The sequence below is a fragment of the Nelusetta ayraudi genome, unplaced genomic scaffold, assembly GCF_046127955.1.
Source record: "Nelusetta ayraudi isolate G7.1 ecotype Tasmania unplaced genomic scaffold, CSIRO-AGI_Nayr_v1 ptg000028l, whole genome shotgun sequence".
Taxonomy (NCBI): Eukaryota; Metazoa; Chordata; class Actinopteri; order Tetraodontiformes; family Monacanthidae; genus Nelusetta; species Nelusetta ayraudi.
The window spans coordinates 2457129-2475000 of NW_027466078.1; the positions used below are offsets into that span (position 1 = coordinate 2457129).

General features: G+C 45.2%; 3 protein-coding genes across 5 annotated transcripts in view; all 3 read left to right on the forward strand.

Annotated features, from left to right (window-relative positions):
• The first annotated feature begins 5607 nt into the window (after window positions 1–5607).
• Window positions 5608–14185, forward strand: steap3 (STEAP family member 3, metalloreductase). 3 transcript variants are annotated; one of them, XM_076030639.1, is made up of 7 exons: window positions 5608–5801; window positions 6844–6942; window positions 8746–9282; window positions 10133–10460; window positions 11785–11984; window positions 12093–12257; window positions 13562–14185. In XM_076030639.1, exons 1-7 carry the CDS (start codon window positions 5742–5744, stop codon window positions 13805–13807), a joined length of 1635 nt encoding a protein of 544 aa, XP_075886754.1. In that variant the 5' UTR covers window positions 5608–5741; the 3' UTR covers window positions 13808–14185. The 3 variants fall into 3 exon arrangements, with proteins under 3 accessions (XP_075886754.1, XP_075886755.1, XP_075886756.1); XM_076030641.1 differs by lacking the exon at window positions 6844–6942 and adding an exon at window positions 7315–7427 and having other exon boundaries at window positions 5741–5801; XM_076030640.1 differs by lacking the exon at window positions 6844–6942 and having other exon boundaries at window positions 5610–5801.
• Window positions 14186–14578: 393 nt separating this feature from the next.
• On the forward strand, window positions 14579–16562 carry cunh2orf76 (chromosome unknown C2orf76 homolog). The gene is made up of 5 exons (XM_076030664.1): window positions 14579–14836; window positions 15194–15244; window positions 15391–15428; window positions 15887–15968; window positions 16221–16562. The coding sequence occupies exons 1-5, from the start codon at window positions 14707–14709 to the stop codon at window positions 16295–16297; spliced, it is 378 nt and encodes a 125-aa protein (XP_075886779.1). The 5' UTR covers window positions 14579–14706; the 3' UTR covers window positions 16298–16562.
• A 720-nt stretch (window positions 16563–17282) lies between these two features.
• The window catches only part of LOC142891083 (uncharacterized), a 16998-nt gene continuing 16408 nt past the window's right edge, over window positions 17283–17872 (forward strand). Inside the window, exons 1-2 of the mRNA XM_076030410.1 lie at window positions 17283–17360; window positions 17709–17872. The exon at window positions 17709–17872 is cut by the window's right edge and continues 55 nt beyond it. Coding sequence (XP_075886525.1) covers window positions 17289–17360; window positions 17709–17872 — 236 coding nt within the window. The 5' untranslated portion in view covers window positions 17283–17288. The remainder of the gene's footprint in view (window positions 17361–17708) is intronic.

Consider the following 17872-nt stretch of genomic DNA (forward strand, 5'->3'; position numbering starts at 1 on the left):
TCAGACCGAGTGTCCTCCGTCTGAAGGAAGCATTCTTCGAGGACCCAGCCTAGAAGGACGGACCAAACCCCGCCTCCCCGTAACCACACGGGACGGTCTAACCTTTGGCGTATTTCCTCGTTGCATCACTTCCCTCCTGCTAGCCAACCCCGGAAGTGACGTTTTTATAGCAAATCAAGCTAACCATTGGTTCGCCATCTAACGATGTCGTTCAATATTCAAATAAATAAAAACCCGATATTAAAACTGCATATTTTATGTGAAATTTCAATACTTAAATTTATATGAAGTATCTTTACCAGTACATGCCGCTAATTTCAGCTGACTTCCCAAGATCTCACGATGCTTTGCAGCAGCACGCAAAGCATCATGGGATACATAAGTATGCGAAGGATAGTAGCGGTGCATCCTTGGAATCGGCTAAAACGAGTGCGTATTTCCGAGTACGCATTTTGAGCATCCTAAGCACCCTTGGGAATTGGGACAAGCCTTCGTGCAGTGCTATGACGCAACTTCCTTTCAAAATGCGCACTTCAAGGATGCGGATTCTTATTCGTTTTCAGGTGAAACTAGCCGTAGTTTTGCGCTTTACTGCCCCTAGTGGTTAAAAAGTGACGCATGTTTAATGCTATGTGCGAACAGATGCTTCAAGATGCGTACTTCGTGATACAATCCCCAAAAACAGTTGCAAGTGACCAAGTGCAAACAGGGCCTCTGATTTTGATCCCAGGACTCTCTGACTGACTCTGATTCTCTGACTCTAACTTGAAGGTCTTTTCAGCTCCTCGGACCAGTTGGACTCTTTGGTGTGATTAGGACCTTCAGCAGGTTCAGGAACCCTGGGAGCTCCTCCAACCTCCCCACGTGCCCAGTCTGAACGTACTCCCCGAGGGCCAGGCCTGGAAATGATTGGCGGGTGGTGATTAGCGCCCCCTGGTATCCTAATGATGCCTGCTCACGCTCAGTGTGTCTCCTCTCAACATGACTGATGAATATTCATCAGGTGTGTCTCCTTCCATCCTCCAGCAGCTTCATCTTCACGTTTCAATTTGTCAGCTGAAGGCACGTCGTTAGTCCCTCTGGTGGCTGAAATAGGGACGACCTGCTGCTGCTAGAGAGCTGAGAGTGACCCCGCCTCCCAGTCACACCGGCGGCTTGGTCACGTGACAAGCAGCTGTGGCTCAGCGGCGTATGGGAGAGAAGAAAATACAACACAACACTGTTGGCAACAACAAAAACACGACACAACAATGACAAAACAACACGACACAGCATGGAGACAAGCAGGAGTGTCTGAGGACGAGGCAGGAGGGCAAACAGGCGCGTGCACACACACACACACACGCACACACAGCTGACACTTTGCAGGAAGGAGGTGTGAATGCGGACGAGGTCAGTGGGCGGAGCCTCCAACCGCCTCGGCTGTAGTGCAGGTCCTGAGGCCAGCTTTCACACACACACACACACACACACATCTTTTGTGTGCTAAAGTGCTAAAGTTACAATTAAATTGATCAAAACAGGACCGTGGAGATGAAAGATCTGTAAAAAGTGATTCAAGATTGATCGATAGATAGTTAGATAGATGGATATAAATATGAATTGATTGATTGATTGATCAGAACTTAACTATCTACGGAGCCTCCCTGGTGACATGGATGAAAAAAAATAAGTGGCCACGCATTACTATATTACGGAAGCGCATTGCTGCCGCCACCCTAGACAAAAAAAACAGGGCACGTTTATAACGTGATACTTTAACGTTTTTACGTGATAATATTCACGTTATAACGTGAAAGTTTTTACGTTATAACGTGATAGTTTCACGTTTTTACGTGAGAATTTTCACGTTATAACGTGAAAATTAGGATGCAGTTGAGATGGTGGAACTTGTACCCATGGAGCGTTCTGTGCCCCTCCAGCTGATCAATGAGAAAACGACGCAACTTCAATCGGGTCGGATTCATTCTTCCTACGATACAATCCCATACTGTTGGATTTTGCATGTTCTTATATTATTTTGTTTCATGATTTTATTTTGAAGTTAATCAGCCAGTGGGGGTCACATGATCCGCTAACGCCAATAAGGTGTATGAGCGCGTTTTGTTGGTCTCTGTTGTATTATGGGATGTTTCGATACCGTGAAAGAAGAGCTCTGTCCACAAAAGTTTTCATGTGATATATCTAATAAAGAGAAGTTATTAAAGAAAGAAACGGTATCAAGTATTTCCCTCCAACTGTGGACGAGCTGCGAGTTCCAACACATACATCTCAAAATCCTCCTCAAAGTACGCAAACTTATGTTAATTTCATCGATGGTACTTAATTAATTCAAGATCTCACCATGCCTCAAACCAAGTGTAAAATACAGTTTAATCGACTCATGCAGACGAGACATGGTGCCTCCGTTTGCCTCACCTCATTTAGTTTACATTCATTATGAAATTATGCGAACATTATCACGTAAAACGCAAAAATTATCACGTTTTAACATGAGTTTTGCGTTTTAACGTGAAAAATCTTTACGTTAGAACGTGATAGTTTCACATTTTAACGTTAAAACGTAAAAAATTATCACGTAAAAACGTAAAAGTATCACGTTATAACCTGAAAGTATCAAGTAAAAACGTGAAAGTATCACATTATAACGTGATACTGAGCCCTGCTTTTTTTTTCTAGGGTGGCAGCAATGTGCTTCCGTACTATATCATGCCTATACAAGATAATAAACGTGTGGCCACGAGATATTCATTGTTGTGGCCACGAGATAATGATTGTTGTCATTCCCAGACAGACTGCTCATTGTTACTTTAATCATGGAACAAGTTTGAATTCATTTTTATTTTATTTTAGTACAGGAATGAATTACAATCACATTCTTATTTATTTATTTTTTTCATACTTGCTACTGAAGTCATCGCTCCTGCAATTTATTTGCTAAAACACTCTCATTTTTATTTTTATTCTGTGATTGTCCTTATTTTTGGCGGTATTTGTGGGCGTGGGCTGTTGCCTCTCTTGGCCAGGTCACCCTTGTGAAAGAGGTCTTGATCTCAATGGGTCTTTTATCTGGTTGAATAAAGGTGAAATAATAATAATAATAAAAAACACGTGGACACGCATTCACCATCTCAGGGCCACACGTTTATTACCTTGTCGGCACAATATAGTAATGCATAGCCACACATTATTATTAGTATTTTTTTTTTTTACCCATTACTATCAGTCTCTCAGTTACAATGTGCCTGCAGCTGATTGCAGACTTGTTGGCCTGTTGTTTGTGGTTGTGTGTCTGTGTGTTGTGTTGTGCTATGTTGCAGTGGCAGTGAGGCCCTGGGTGGAGTTTGACTGTGGCACTGACTTGACTGACTGACTGACTGGGAGGAAGGTCGGTGACAGAAATAGAAAAGGGTCCCCAGTCAGTTGAGGCACAGCGACACCTGCTGGCAGTGTGTGACACGTCGCCCACACGCAGTCAGTCGCACCCGCGACTTCCGATTTGACTTCACAACGAGAGAGTGCTAGTGTGCTTTCCAAACCACAGGGGGGCAGCATTTCATGAGAAAGCTTCTCAGAGGCTGTCGCTGCTGTCCGTAGCTTTGGCACCTGATAGCTTTAGCGCCAAAGATTCAAGTCATCAATTCAAATCTCTCTTCAGTCCAGACTAATCCAAGTGCAGGCAGTGTCGGCCAGGCAGGAGGAACCAGCTGCTGCTCACATCACTGTCAATCATCATCATCATCATCATCATTATCATCATCATCATCATCATCATCATCGTCATCATCGTCATGATCAGGGCGACGGCAGTGTTTCTTCAGGGAGCCTCTGTGACACGACGGCTCAGCTGGCTGACAGCAAAACAGACAAGTCTGGTTAAAAAAAAAAAATAAAAAAAAAAAGATTGGACAAACTGAATCAATGTATTAAAAAAATTCTCAAATTCAGATTAAATAGATTTTAATTTTAAATTGATTAATTCATGATTATTTCATTGAAATTATTTGGAGTTATCTTGTGGGCTTTTGATTCAGGCTGGAGTTCAGTGAGGTACTGCAGCTGAAGTGACATCACCGTCACCCCACAGCCACAGCCAGTTGGGCGGAGCAGATTGTTTGCTAACCTGAAGGCATTTAGTCCCTCCCTCTTTTAACACTCTCAGTGGCGGCGGCCTGCAGGTGGTACGCTTCACCTCTGTCTGCGTAACGTGTGTACGTGTAACGAGTGTTTTCACGTAGCGTCATCAAAACCGGAAGTCGCTATATTTTGGACGTCCTCGCACTGCAACTAGACTCTGTATGTAGCAACACAACCAGATTATGGTCACTCAAAATGGTTAATTATTGCTGTTTTGGTTGCAATAACCACTCAGACCGAGAAAACTGAAATACAGTACTTTCGACTACCAAAATTCATCACAAATTAGGGAAAGGAGTACAAAATTATTTTATTTTTTTACGAAGAATGGGGACGTTTGTGGCTGGCACAAAATCTGTGATTTTATTGACAAAAATATGACTTACAACGTTCAACATAACTGAAAAAGTCATTGTATGTCAGTGGAGATGTTCCATTTACTTCATCACATAAAAAAACAAACACTTATTGATGATTTCCGTCCATTTTTAACTCTTGGTTATTTATCTGGCTGCTTGATAATGATAACGAATAATAATTATAATCAAGCGTGTTAAATTGGAGAGATATCCAAAACATGCAGGAGAGTAGGTCTCCAGAAGCAGGGTTGGTGACCACTTAGTTAGAGCACCGCTTACATTGGCTGTCATTACACGCATGCCATCCCTCACCCAGTCACACACTATCTGCTTATAGGCATCCAAACCTTTATAACACTTAAGGTCTTGAGCTGTGTATGGAATTGGAGAAAGAAACGAGGTAGTTCACTATATATGGATATAATATTGAAGGTAGAACTGCCGTTGTAGGGCACTACAACGGCACTGGCAACATAGATAGATAGATAGATAGATAGATAGATAGATAGATAGATAGCAGTGATTAGCAGCAGCTCTGACTCACAGTCCAACTGCACCTGAGCTGAACTGTAGCAGAACAGCGACGCCTGATGGTCGAGTCTTGCACGTGCCTCTGTCTCCCTGCAGCTGCGCAGTGAAACTCGACTCAACTCAACTCAACTCAACTAAATTCAACTCAACTCAACATTCAGAACTCTGCTATAACATTATAACATTTCACATCAGCATTTACACCCGTGTGCAGCAGCAGTTGATTACGTGGCATTACTCGCAGGCATGTGTTGACAGGTAAAAAAAATAAAAATAAAAATCGAGTTAAAGTGTCCGTGGCGGATGTTTTCAGAATCTTTATGACATTTATCAGAGTGTCTGTTTCCGGACTTTATGAGTTTGAACCTAAGAGTTTATCAGACTGGAACACACAGCTGCGCCTTATCGCCCTCGCCAGGCACGGTGCCTTCAAGGGAGGTAGGAACTCTCGCGACACTGCTAACTAGGTACTTAACAGGCACTATTTTGATAAAGGTATTTTAGTATTTTAGTGTATTGTATTTCTACTGTGTATCTACAGTACTCCATTACACTCCAGACGTTGTGTTTGTGCAACAGGACCGAGCTGATACCGCAGCCTGTAAACTTCCCGAGAACTCGGAGCTCATTATTGGCGCTTGAAGATGTGGGCGTCGCGGTCTGGTCACATGACAGCCACCCCGCCCCCGTGCCGCCCTGCCTGTCCCTCTTGTGATGAAACAGAGCGGAGGACGTGCAGCAAGTCATCTGGTCGGACCGCGGAGACTCCAACACGTGAGTGAGTCCGTCATCTGATTATTGATGAAGATAAATCAATTAGTATGAATTACATGAATAGCAAATACCGGAAACAGTTCAGTGACAGCTTTCTGTCTGCAAGGACAGTTACACACGTGTTTACAGCGAGACGTGACAGCAGACATGTGGTACAAGATGTTATGATACATTAACACAGGCTGGAAAACTGATCTGAGTCCGTTGTTAAATGTTATTAAAAGCTTATTAAAGGTTCAGTCTGACAAACAGGAAAGTGAAAGTTTTCTTTTAGTGCCAAAACACACCAGGGACAGAAACTTAGATGGGAAAAAAAAAAAGCGAAACAAAGCGTGCTGCTTTACCGAAATATACGGGACAAAGTCAAGTGCGTCCTGTATCAGTTCATTACGGGACAGGTTTTTTAGTTGCCAAATATGTGACAATCGCGTATTTTACGGGAGGGTTGGCAACCCTATCTAGACCACAGACGGAAATCAAATGAGGTTTTGTCATTTTCCATAAAAAAACGGGACAAATTGTGTCCCGGGAGAGATTTTATTTTTCCCGAGACAGGTGCTGGAAAACTGATCTGAGTCCGTTGTTAAATGTTATTAAAAGCTTATTAAAGGTTCAGTCTGACAAACAGGGAAGTGAAAGTTTTCTTTTAGTGCCAAAACACACCAGGGACAGAAACTTAGATGAAAAAAAAAAAAAGCGAAACAAAGCGTGCTGCTTTACCGAAATATACGGGACAAAGTCAAGTGCGTCCCGTATTAGTTCATTACGGGACAGGTTTTTTAGTTGCCAAATATGTGACAATCGCGTATTTTACGGGAGGGTTGGCAACCCTATCTAGACCACAGACGGAAATCAAATGAGGTTTTGTCATTTTCCATAAAAAACGGGACAAATTGTGTCCCGGGAGAGATTTTATTTTTCCCGGGACAGGTGGTGAAGAAAGAGAACAATTCTGGGGAAAACGGGATGGGTGGCAACCCTACCCCCTGGAGCAGACATCTCTACATTATTTGTATTTCCTTCTCACCCCAACTGGTCATAGGCAGATGAGCGCCCACTGGAGTCTGGATCTGCTCTAGGTTTCTTCCCACAGGGGAGTTTTTCCCAGCCACTGTCGCATCTTGCTTGCTCCGGGGGCGCGGTTGGTTCTCTCTGATTGTATAAAGCGCTTTGAGACGCCTTTGGTTGTGATTTAGCGCTGTGCAAATAACGTTTTATTATTTATTTTATGATTATGGCCCTCTGGAGTCTGGATCTGCTCTAGGTTTCTTCCCACAGGGGAGTTTTTCCTGGCCACTGTCGCACTTTGCTTGCTCTGAGGGCCCAGTTGGTTCTTTTTCTCTGATTGTACAAAGTGCTTTGAGACGTTTTTGGATGTGATTTAGCGCTGTACAAATAAAAAATGATTGATTGATTGATTGATTGATTGATTGATCGATTGGTCGATTGGTCGATTGGTTGATTGACTGATTGATCCATCTGCTCCTGCTTCGGCCCCTCTGTCAAATTTTAGAACCCACTGTGGCCTACGAGCCAAAAAGTAGTCTACCACTGCCCTAGAGCCAGAGGGAAGAAACCGGTAGCAGACCCATGAGTCCTGCGGGTGGAGCCACCTGCTGAGACCAGGTGATGAAGAGATGGACCCAGTAGAATATGAGATCAATTTAACGCAACAGCTGCATTTTCTTCTGCTAACGGGACGGAAAAAAGCAATCCAAGTCATAAACCGGGAGACGAGCTGCAGTCAGTCAGTCAGTCGTCTGTAAAACATTATGAGCTGACAAGTGAAAGTGATGAATATAAAATAGCTGCTCGCTGCTATGTATCGACTATAGAGCCACAGTAATAGATTACTAATTGCTGCTGATGGAGCTGATTACAGTTATAGGATCTTCTGCTGCTGTTGCTACTGAACATGCTGAATCCTGTTGTTTTTCTTCTTCTGCTGCGGCATCTTCCTCTTATTTAATGTTCTTTTCAGTTTGTTTTTTTTGTTTAATTGTTTTTGTTTATCTACTTTATTTATTAGGGACTGAGCCCGCCGAAGACCCTATTTTTTTTTTTGCTCTGTTTCTCTATTATTGTTCTCCTTAAGCAACTTTGAACTCCATTTTGACCCCCTGGACATGATTCGATTTGCACCAAATTTTTCACGCAGGGCAGAACTGGTGAAAATTTATTCTATTAAGAAAACTGTACAAATCTGTATATAGTGCCCCCTACATAGACAGAACCACTAAAATCGTCATAGTGCCCTCTAGGAAGTTCATAGAGACATGGGACAAAGACCCACGCGTTCGTCCAATCAAGACCTAATTTTCATAAATGCTGACCTTTCACCTCTGACAAACCAGAAGAGAGTTATTTTCACTTGTTTGAAGAAATCTCAAAGCATATGGCTCTGAAACCGTAAGTACTACGGGCTTCAAGAAATGTAGTATGACACAGACAAGAAATTGATGACAAAACCCAAGTGGCAAAAAGACCTGGGACGAGAACCCACGCGTTTCTCTCTTTGAGACGATTGAGGTTTAATATGTTCTAATTTAAAAAAAATCGACAAACAGGAATTGAGCTATTTCCAGCTTTGACCAAAAACAATCAGAAAGTGCAGAATCTGCATCATTTGCTTACACATATGCTAATATGCATATGATCAAGACCTCTTCCAGTTCTCATTTCACTCCAAAACATGCTGGCGGGTGTCGGGGGAATCTGTGAGTGTCAAGGGGTGTCGGCAGGGGATGGCAGGGGTCGGCACAGGTCTGCAGTGGTCAGCAAGCATCAGCAAGGGTTGGCAGGATTCTGAAGAGGTCGGGGGGAGGGGGACGGGGGGTTGTGCAGGCTCAGTCCCTATAACGCTGCTTGCAGCTTTAAATTTTCTATGAATTTTCTTCTGTGTCATAAATTCCTCAACATTGACACAATGTCCTCTCACCTGCAGCTGTTAATCATGGACTATGACCTGAAGGCCCCCCCTCCCTCCTCCTTCTCCAGCTACCCCCCTTCCGCTTCCTCCTTCTCCCACCCCCCGGAGCCCCTGCTGGGGTGGAATCTCCCCAGTGACCCCGAAGTCATCGGCATCATCGGGTCCGGAGATTTCTCCCGCTCGCTGGCCCTGCGGCTGGTGGCCTCGGGCTTCAGGGTGATGGTGGGTAGCCGCCACCCCCTGCGGGAGGGCCGGGCCTGCTTCCCCGAGGGGGTGGAGCTTCTCTCTCAGAAGGAGGCGGCGGGTGGCGAGGCCCGGGTGGTGTTTATCGCCGTGCACCCAGACTTCTACCCCACCCTGGAGGGCCTGAGAGAAGCACTGGCCGGGAAGGTGCTGGTGGATGTCAGCAACGCCACCCACCCACGTGGTGGCGAACAGGGCTCCAATGCCGAGTGGCTGGCTGAGATCTTCCCCGACAGCCGAGTGGTGAAGGCCTTCAACGTGGTGTCGGCCTGGACGCTGCAGGCTGGAGCTCAGGACGGCAACAGGAAGGTATGTCTACAGCTGTAGTGCCTCCTCACGCCTATCCCAGCTGTCATAGGGCGAAGGCAGGGTGACACCCTGGACAAGTCACCAGTTCATTGCAGGGCCACATAGAGACAAACAACCATTCACACTAGGGGTGGGAATCGAGAACCGATTTTGACTTAGAACCGGTTCCAATTGACCGATTCCATCGGAATCGTACACCTCTGATGTTATCGATTCTTCTTAACGATTCTTTAATTTCCCGGCCCAGCGGGACATTGTCTCGCGTCACGTCACGTGATTTCGTATCGCGCTTTGTCACGTCAAACAAGGAAACATGGAGCGAAAGAAGTGCTCAAAAGCATGGGTCCAAATGGGTTTTCGCAAAATCCATTTCACCACTAATCACTTATTATTGATTCTTGTAGTTGCTGCTTGAAGCAACAACATGCTTGGAGCTATTTGAGCTCTGCTGTTGTGTAGTTGAATATAAAAGTGGATGATATTTTAGAGACAGGATTATTTTAGAGAACCTCACCTCACCTTTTGGGTACAAAATAACATTGGTTATTGTTGTTAATTGTGTCAACTCCAATAATGGCTCACTGGTCAGAACTATTACAGATTACAGTTTGGTTGAGCTGCAGTTGAAAAAAAGAAAAGAAAATATAGTATTGAGAATAGCAAAGCTGTTTAAAATGATTCAGATGCTCATCAAGACCTCTGACCTCTGGTCAAGTCCAGGCATGATTTGTTTGTGAAAAAAAAGAAGAAGATCATTTTTAGTTTTTAACTTCAGTACATTTCATAACCTGAACATGAATCATTATTTTTAATTTGACCAGAGTATTTTTATTTTCGTTGCCCCCTCCAGGTCCTGGTCTGCAGCAACTGCCCCCAGTCCAAGGCCCTGCTGCTGCAGCTGGCCCGCCGTCTGGGCTTCACCCCGGTTGACCTTGGGGTCCTGACCGCCTCCCGCCACGTGGAGGAGGTACCGCTGCTCCTCTTCCCCTCCTGGGGGGGCCCTGTCCTCACCACCTTCCTCCTCTTCCTCTTCTTCTATGGTTATATCTTCCTGAGGAACATCCTGCTGCCGTTCGTTGACAAGGGCCAGAACAACTTCTACCAGCTCCCCCTGGATGCTGTCAACCAGGCATTGCCTGCGGTGGCCCTGGTCACCCTGGCCCTGGTTTACCTTCCAGGTAACAACAGCAGCTCTTTGCTCCACCCTATTGCCCTCCCCCTCCTGTTGCGCCCCTCCCCTTTTTTCTTGTTTGGAATCAAGTGGTTGATGATATAAAAACAAGGGGACGGAACCTCAGTTGTGACTCCTGCCATGCCCTCAATGACACTCCTTCTAACCCTTTCTCAATTTCCCATTGCCTTTTGGCCAAATTATGCATCCAACTATGGCAACACCAAAGCTCCTCCTACCTGAGGGAGCCACCTAGCCCCTGCCTTAGCCAGTGAGATAACACTTGACTTAGCCAGCCAGCTAACACCTGACTCAGCCAGTGAGCTAACACTGCCTTAGCCTTTAAGTTAACCCTTTAAGCACTTGTCGCAATTCATTGCTGAATTAAAAAGGCCATAGCAGCAAATTTGGTGCTGAAAGTAGTTTCCACTTTACACCAGGAGATGGCGACACCTGTGGCTTCAATCTGAGCAGCATTTGTGGGGGGTGTTTATATTCAGATTTCGGAGTATGAATAGAGAGAAAGCCTCAGTCGACGAGACGGGGAAGTCGTTGTAGTGGGAGGAGAGAGAAAGACAGCAAATTTTGCCGAGAATACATTGCTGAGAGGTTTGTTCGTTGACGAAGTACTTCGTCAAGTAATGACTGACTCAGATAACGAAGAGGAATATTCGCACTCTGACGATGATGTTCAGTCGTCCCGTGAGAGCGAGTCTGCCGGTGCGTCTTTAGTTACGCAGTGGCAGCGAGTCAAAACACTGCTAATGGTGACGGAGGGCGCAGTGAGTTAGTGATCAACGTGGTAAAAGCTGTGAGAGGAAACGCCCAGCCAGTGCCGGTGGAGGCAGCAGGGATGTTTGTGGTCACCCTGCAAATTACAGTGATGATGGCTGAGTCTGTTTGAGACATGTGGAAAATTATCAAAAGTGGATAAAACATTTTGATGAGCCTGTGGGGAATTGTGGAGACAGGGATCTGTCTCCCTGACATCTGACATCATACAAAACCAGACAAACAAAAAGTTTGGGTTTACTGAAGATTTTTCTCAATTACAGTATGGCTTTATCTCTAACCAATTTCAAGTCACAGCCATTTGAAATCTTGATATCAAAATTAAATATTTTCTTGAAAAAATGATGGCGCTTAAAGGGTTAACACCTGCCTTTGCCAGCTAGCTAACACCTGAGTTAGCCAGCCAGCGAACCCCTGCCTTAGCCAGCGAGCTAACACCTGCCTTAGCCAGTGAGCTTGTTGAACATGCTGCAAGCTGCATCAAGTGATGATGCTGCTGCTGTTGCTCACTGATTGACTGCTACCTGGTGTGTCCCCAGGCCAGCTGGCGGCTGCCCTGCAACTCTGGCGGGGGACCAAGTACCGGCTCTTCCCTGGCTGGCTGGACCGCTGGCTGTGTGTGCGGAAGGAGCTGGGCCTGCTCAGCCTGCTCATGGCGCTGCTGCACGCTGTCTACAGTGTCTGCCTCAAGCTGCGCAAGGCGTCCGACTACCGCATGCTGACCGCCGCCTACCGTCAGGTGAGCTGGAGGCCGAGTGTGCGTGGGCTAGGGGGTAGCATGCAGCAGGGCTGCAAGTACACACAGTGGCCACCTGGTGGGCTGATGTGTTCTGCTGCCTTTCTGCAGGTGAAAGCCGGCGTGGAGAGCTCATGGTCGGAACCGCAGGTGTGGCGCTCGGACCTCTACCTGTCCTGCGGCATTCTGGGAATCGGAGTCCTGAGCCTGCTGGCCATCACCTCGCTGCCCTCAGTTGGGAACAGCCTCAATTGGAGGGAGTTCACCTTTGTACAGGTGAGCAGGGATTACGGATGTCCTGATGACATTGTTTTGGTCCTGATCCGATTCCGATATTTTAATGTTGAACAATCGCCGATCCCGATTTTTTTTACCGATCCAATCTTTTTTCTTACCTTGAATAAACTGAATCCACTGGATTCAGACTTTTCTCTTGGTGCATTGCAAATTACCGTTTTGTTTATTTTACAAATTGAAGAACACAGTGAGCAAACTATATAGAACACATAAATTAAAAGATAATGTAAAATTGTGGGTAAAGATAATGTACGTACAGTGAACTACTGATACAAAATAAACTTGTAAACAATGTAGCAGCTCAAGTTTAACACAGTTTAACATAGCTCAGTAAAGAAAAAGAAAAAAAGACTGGAGCCATATATAAATAGAATAAAATAATAATAATTATTATGTAAATGTAACTTATCAAGTAAGTACATTCATTTTCAGTGTCTTCAGAGCTTGGTGATGACTGCACTCTGCCATCAGTAAATAAAAGTAATCAGTAACTTCACTTACAGTAAACCACCAAAGCAAAATAAACCTAAATCAGTGTAGAATCAGTGTAGCAGCTCACGGCCAACACAGCTAACTGGTCTTTTCTTAAACTAGCGATCAACGTCTGCTGCGTCAAACCAGCTTTTGACCCGGTAGCAGCGTTGTATTCCTTATATTCTGCTTTGTGTTTCTTGAGATGCCGAATCAAATTAGTTGTGCTGTAGGAAGCGCTGTTGCTACCACCACATCAAACCATTAGCTTGCAGACAAATGTGGAGACGTGCGGCCGGGTGGAAGCCTTTGATCTCAATACGTCACGTCCGTTTGAAGCACGGCAGTGATGAGTAGTAGAGGGCAGAAATGCGCTTCTTACTTCTACATTGCGGTCTGTAAATGAATAACGTTATTGATATAGTTCAAGATTTTACCTTGGAAAAGAGGTTTTTATCCTCAATGGGACTTCCCTGGTTTAAAAAAAAAAAAGAAGATCGGATTGGGGGTTTTGAACGCAGATTGGTCGATCACCAATCCAGTAAAAGATGCTAGATCGGCATTGGATCGGGACATCCTTAGTGGGGACACCTGGATGCTGGAGGAAAGGTGGGGCTGTGTGGCATCGCCCCCCTCGCTACCACCTTGTCCCGAGTGCAGAAAGAAAACTATTATTGTTATTGTTGTTGTTGTTGTTGTGTGTTGATGTTCCCCTGTGTGTGTGTGTGTGTGTGTGTGTGTGTGTGTGTGTGTGTGTGTGTGTGTGTGTGTGTGTGTGTGTGTGTGTGTGTGTGTGTGTGTTCCCTCCCCAGTCCAGTCTGGGCTATGTGGCCCTGACACTCTCCGTGCTGCATGCTGTCTTCTTCGGTTGGGACTTTGCCTTCTGGCCCTCAGCCTACCCCTACTTCCTGCCGCCGGTCTACCTGCTAGCCCTGATCCTGCCCTGCCTGGTCCTGGTGGGCCGGCTGGTCCTGGTCCTACCCTGCCTGGCGCTGCCTCTGGCCCGGATCCGCCGAGGCTGGGAGAGCGCCAGGCACCAGAGCCCCGAGGACCCGTAGCAGGAGGAGGATCCCAGTGGGCTCGGCGGGGACATCTAGTGGTGTCTGTCTGGAACTGCAGCTGCTTGAACTTTTCTCTCAGAGTCGGAGCGGCTGACATTTTAAATTATCTTTGTTTTAATGATGAATTTAATCACGACGTGATGAGGCAAAGAAGCTCTTAGTTACCAAAGCTTCACATTCTGATGGCAATACAAACACTTTCCAGTCATCGTCAACAACTTCACGTGTGATTTTCTTCTGGCTTGAATATTTTGCTAATTTTGCACTCTTTGATCGTTTCAAAATGCATTAAATCAGTTTATATATCTATCAAGACTGTTGTGACGAACCAATAAGTTTCCTGACTGAGGGAATAAATATGCAAGACTTGGTTCAGTCGGTCTAAATTTCTTTTCCCAATTTAAATTCAAAAGTGTCTTTTGAAATGTAGAACACCTGTCTGAATTTTTTTTTTTTTTTTTTTTTTTCAGTAATAGAAAAACAAACGTTTCCCTTTCTTTTCTTCATTATTTATTTATTTGTTTGTTCGTTTTTACCCCCAAACAATTTTGCAGCAGCGGGTAGAAGATAAAATATTCGAAAAGACAGGGAGGGCGCATAATTTATTCAAAGACAAGTTATTGTCAGAATAAATAAACTACATTAATCAGTTAAATTAAACATATATATATATATATATATATTTTAATGTAAAACCAGTAAGCAGCAGTCGGAAGATTTTGCACGTTCAGATCGTTCTCACTCGGCCATCAACTGGTCGAGTCTGGACGGAGGAGCTTCGCTCGGTTGCTCCGGTCTCTCCCACGCCGACGGTTTGACTAAACAGCTCATGCTAACAACACATGCTAGGAAAATCGTAACCCTCGCCAGCTACAGCGGGGCCGTCAGTGCGAGTCATGTCCGGGGATGCGGTGGTCACCGTCCGCCTGGTCCGCTCCTTCCAGCACCGGAACTTCAAACCGGTGGTCTTCCACGGAATTCGGCTGGACCAGACTGTGCAGGACTTCATCCAGCTCGTCCGAGACGGTGAGACCCGAGGCGGTTCCTGCCTGGTCGCACTGTCAGTCAGTCCCAGTCATACTGGTATGCCTGGGACTACCTGGACCTGGACCCAGTTTAATCGGCGGAACCAGAGGATCCTCCTCCACCACCAACAATATGTTTTTGGTGTTGTCCGTACTACTTGGTCAGAAAGGTGTCATTCTCAGCCAGCCACCACTTGGGGGCGGTAAACACGTTGAGTGATGGTTGTTTTGTAGTTAGTCCTCAGTGTTGAGGTGTAACCAGAGGAAAATGACTGGGTGTGATGGTTAATATTTTTCTTTAACCGTGATATGTATCTGCTGATGAGGCCCCAGCTGACGGCTGACGTTTCCCCTACAGACGTCGTCAAGAGACCGGGTCTGCCCCCTCCCTTCCGGAACTACTGCTACGGTACGAACCACCAGCGAACTGGGACAGCGACCTCTCTGCTGGACTCTCACTCTGACAGCAGACCTCTTCGACTTGTGAAGGTGTTGATTTCCTCAGAAATGAGAGAGTGGTTGCGTAAAGCAAACATTTTTGGTCTTGTTTTCCAGACACGATGAAGATAATCCACCAGGCTCACGGAGCCAAGGTACGTCGGCAAAAGCGGTAGAGCCAGCAGGCACTCGCTTTCCGCTTGCTCTGTGTATACCAAGTATTACGGTAATCACTGCTCACAAGAGGGAAACTAGATAGAATCGCTTTTCTCTGTATGTACTTGGTTTCAGATTAATGTTTTATTGTCAGTCCATTCTTAATTCTATATAAAGTTCCTCAGAAACATTGAGATTTATCTGTTTAACTGCGATAGCGTCACCACACCGCGGTCGCGGCATCATTGCCCACTGGTTACGGATTTAGAAGTTTCCTTTTAATTTTATATCGTAATTACGAGAACCTGATCTCATAATTACGAGATCCTGGTGCCTAATTTTTTTATTTTTTTTTTTAATTCCCATCTGATTGTCTGAACTTGTTGTAGGTTTTAGATAGAATTTGATCATTTTGACATCTTTGTATATCAATAAAAAATGTATTTTCTTTTGGCAGACAAACGAGCTTGTCATGAGTTTAGAGGACGATGAGAAGCTCATCCTGGCAAACAGCCAGACGCTCAGAGACGCAGGCGTAGGTAAGAATCAAAGACCTTTGCGTAACTGTCACACACCAGAGGAAGTTAAAACCTCGGTCTGAACCTAGCCTCTGCCTTAGCCAGCTAACACCTGCCTTTGCCAGCCGGTTAGCAGCTGAGTTAGCCAGCCAGCGAACCCCTGCTGTAAGCCAGCCGGCTAACACCCGCATGAAGCCCACCAACTAACCCGAGTCAACCCACCGGCTAACCCCTGTGTTAACCAGCGAGCCTGTCCCTGCTGTGTGTCCTCAGTCAACGAGACAGAGGTGGCCTTCTTCAGTGCTGAGGACTACGGCCTGTACAAAGCCAACCCCACGTCCACCTGGTGACCTCATCGTTGAGGAGGCTCCCAGAGGTCAAAGGGTCAGATAGGTGCAGTGCTGGACCGGGACCCTGGTTGTGTCGATTTGAAGAGTTCAAATTAATTTGTTGGCTTGTTTTTAAAAGTGACAATAATCACCTGACCATCCTTTTTTTTAACCAGTTTTCCAGCTTTTTCCAGTCTCAGGACTTTGTTTTTTCTGAAAAGTGAATTTTGTTGTGTTGTTGTTTTAAAACTGCTGAATAAAGTGTGTTACCAGCTGGACTTGTCAAGTGCTGTTTTTTTGTGAATTGTTTTGTTCTGTCCTTTTACAAGCTGCTGTAAATACATGACTTTGAGCTGGGACACGTGCAGACAGACTCACACACTCAGAGGTGTGTAGAAAAAAATGTCTCCCCTGTTTTTGTTGTGTTGTTGTTGTTGTTGTTGTTGTTGTCACATGCCACTTTGATGACACTCTTTTTAACAATCGTGACGTATATCGCTGAATCACAACCAGCCAATTAGACCCGTTGAATAAACGGCTTGAAATAAAACGTAAACATTTTGCTGAAACAGAAAACTTTAATTTTATTGAACATCTGCGTACATTCATTTAGACTGTGACTGAATATTTCATACACATACACAGGTAACTGAAGTTGTCCGCTAAACTGAAACGACTGCAACCTTGAACACCCAGTGAGTGACAAAAGACTTAAGATGACAAAATAGCAAAAACACAACTTTCAATTACGTTACGACATCTGCAGGGGTGAAGCAACTTTCAAGAAGTTAGTTGAATTTAAAAAAAAAAAATCTCTCTGGTATCTCCTGGTTCCTGCACACACACACACACACACACACACACACACTGTTCAGTCAGTCAGCGGGAGAGTGGGTGTTTGTGTATGGAAGACAGATATCTCTTTTTTTCTCTCTCTCTCTCTCCCATTCGCCAGCTGATAACCCCACCTCCTCTATTTTTACCCTCCTTGTGTGTCTGTTTGTGTCTGTGCATGTGTCACAGAGAGTGTTTCCTGCTGCTCCAACACTTCCACCGACAGCTGCTGTGCGCAAACATTTCTCAGGTAAAAAAAACAAACAAACAGGCAAAAAACTTCTGACTGAAGTTTGTGTGTTTGTGTGTCTCTTTCGTCATCTCTCTGGGTTGCAAAAGGTTGTCGACTGAGATCGTCGCCGCTGTTGTGCAGGAGTAAGATTTCTGTCTTTTAAAAGTCTTTTGCAGGGTGAACGTTGGAGAAATTTTAGTTTTTGTTTTTATTTGTTGTTTTTTTAATGGAGAAAACGGACAAAACAAAATCAAACGCTTAATGTTCCTGTCACCACCAGCCAGGTTGATTGTTGCCATGTTTGTTGCGTTGCAGTGTGTTGTGTTGTGACCACTAGTGAGTCACTAACAGTTTAAATCCACAAAGGTGAAAAGCAGCAGCAGTCTGAGGAGGTTTTCCAGGAGGAACCGACCAAAGGTTCCAACAATGACGGTGGGAGGAACTGTGGAGACGTGTGAAAAAAAGGGAGGGAGAGGAGGAGGTGAAGGAGGGAATGAGGTGGCGGAGCTACTGCAGTCCTTCACCACGCT

Excerpts from the sequence above, each read along its gene's own strand:
- steap3 (XM_076030639.1), top strand. The coding sequence starts at position 5,742 with ATGAAACAGAGCGGAGGACGTGCAGCAAGTCATCTGGTCGGACCGCGG. Across the intron at positions 5,802-6,843 it reads GACCGCGGAGACTCCAACAC|GCAGATGAGCGCCCACTGGA; the intron begins GTGAGTGAGTCC and ends AACTGGTCATAG. Across the intron at positions 12,258-13,561 it reads GGGAGTTCACCTTTGTACAG|TCCAGTCTGGGCTATGTGGC; the intron begins GTGAGCAGGGAT and ends TTCCCTCCCCAG.
- cunh2orf76 (XM_076030664.1), top strand. The coding sequence starts at position 14,707 with ATGTCCGGGGATGCGGTGGTCACCGTCCGCCTGGTCCGCTCCTTCCAG. Across the intron at positions 14,837-15,193 it reads CATCCAGCTCGTCCGAGACG|ACGTCGTCAAGAGACCGGGT; the intron begins GTGAGACCCGAG and ends TTTCCCCTACAG. Across the intron at positions 15,245-15,390 it reads CTTCCGGAACTACTGCTACG|ACACGATGAAGATAATCCAC; the intron begins GTACGAACCACC and ends CTTGTTTTCCAG.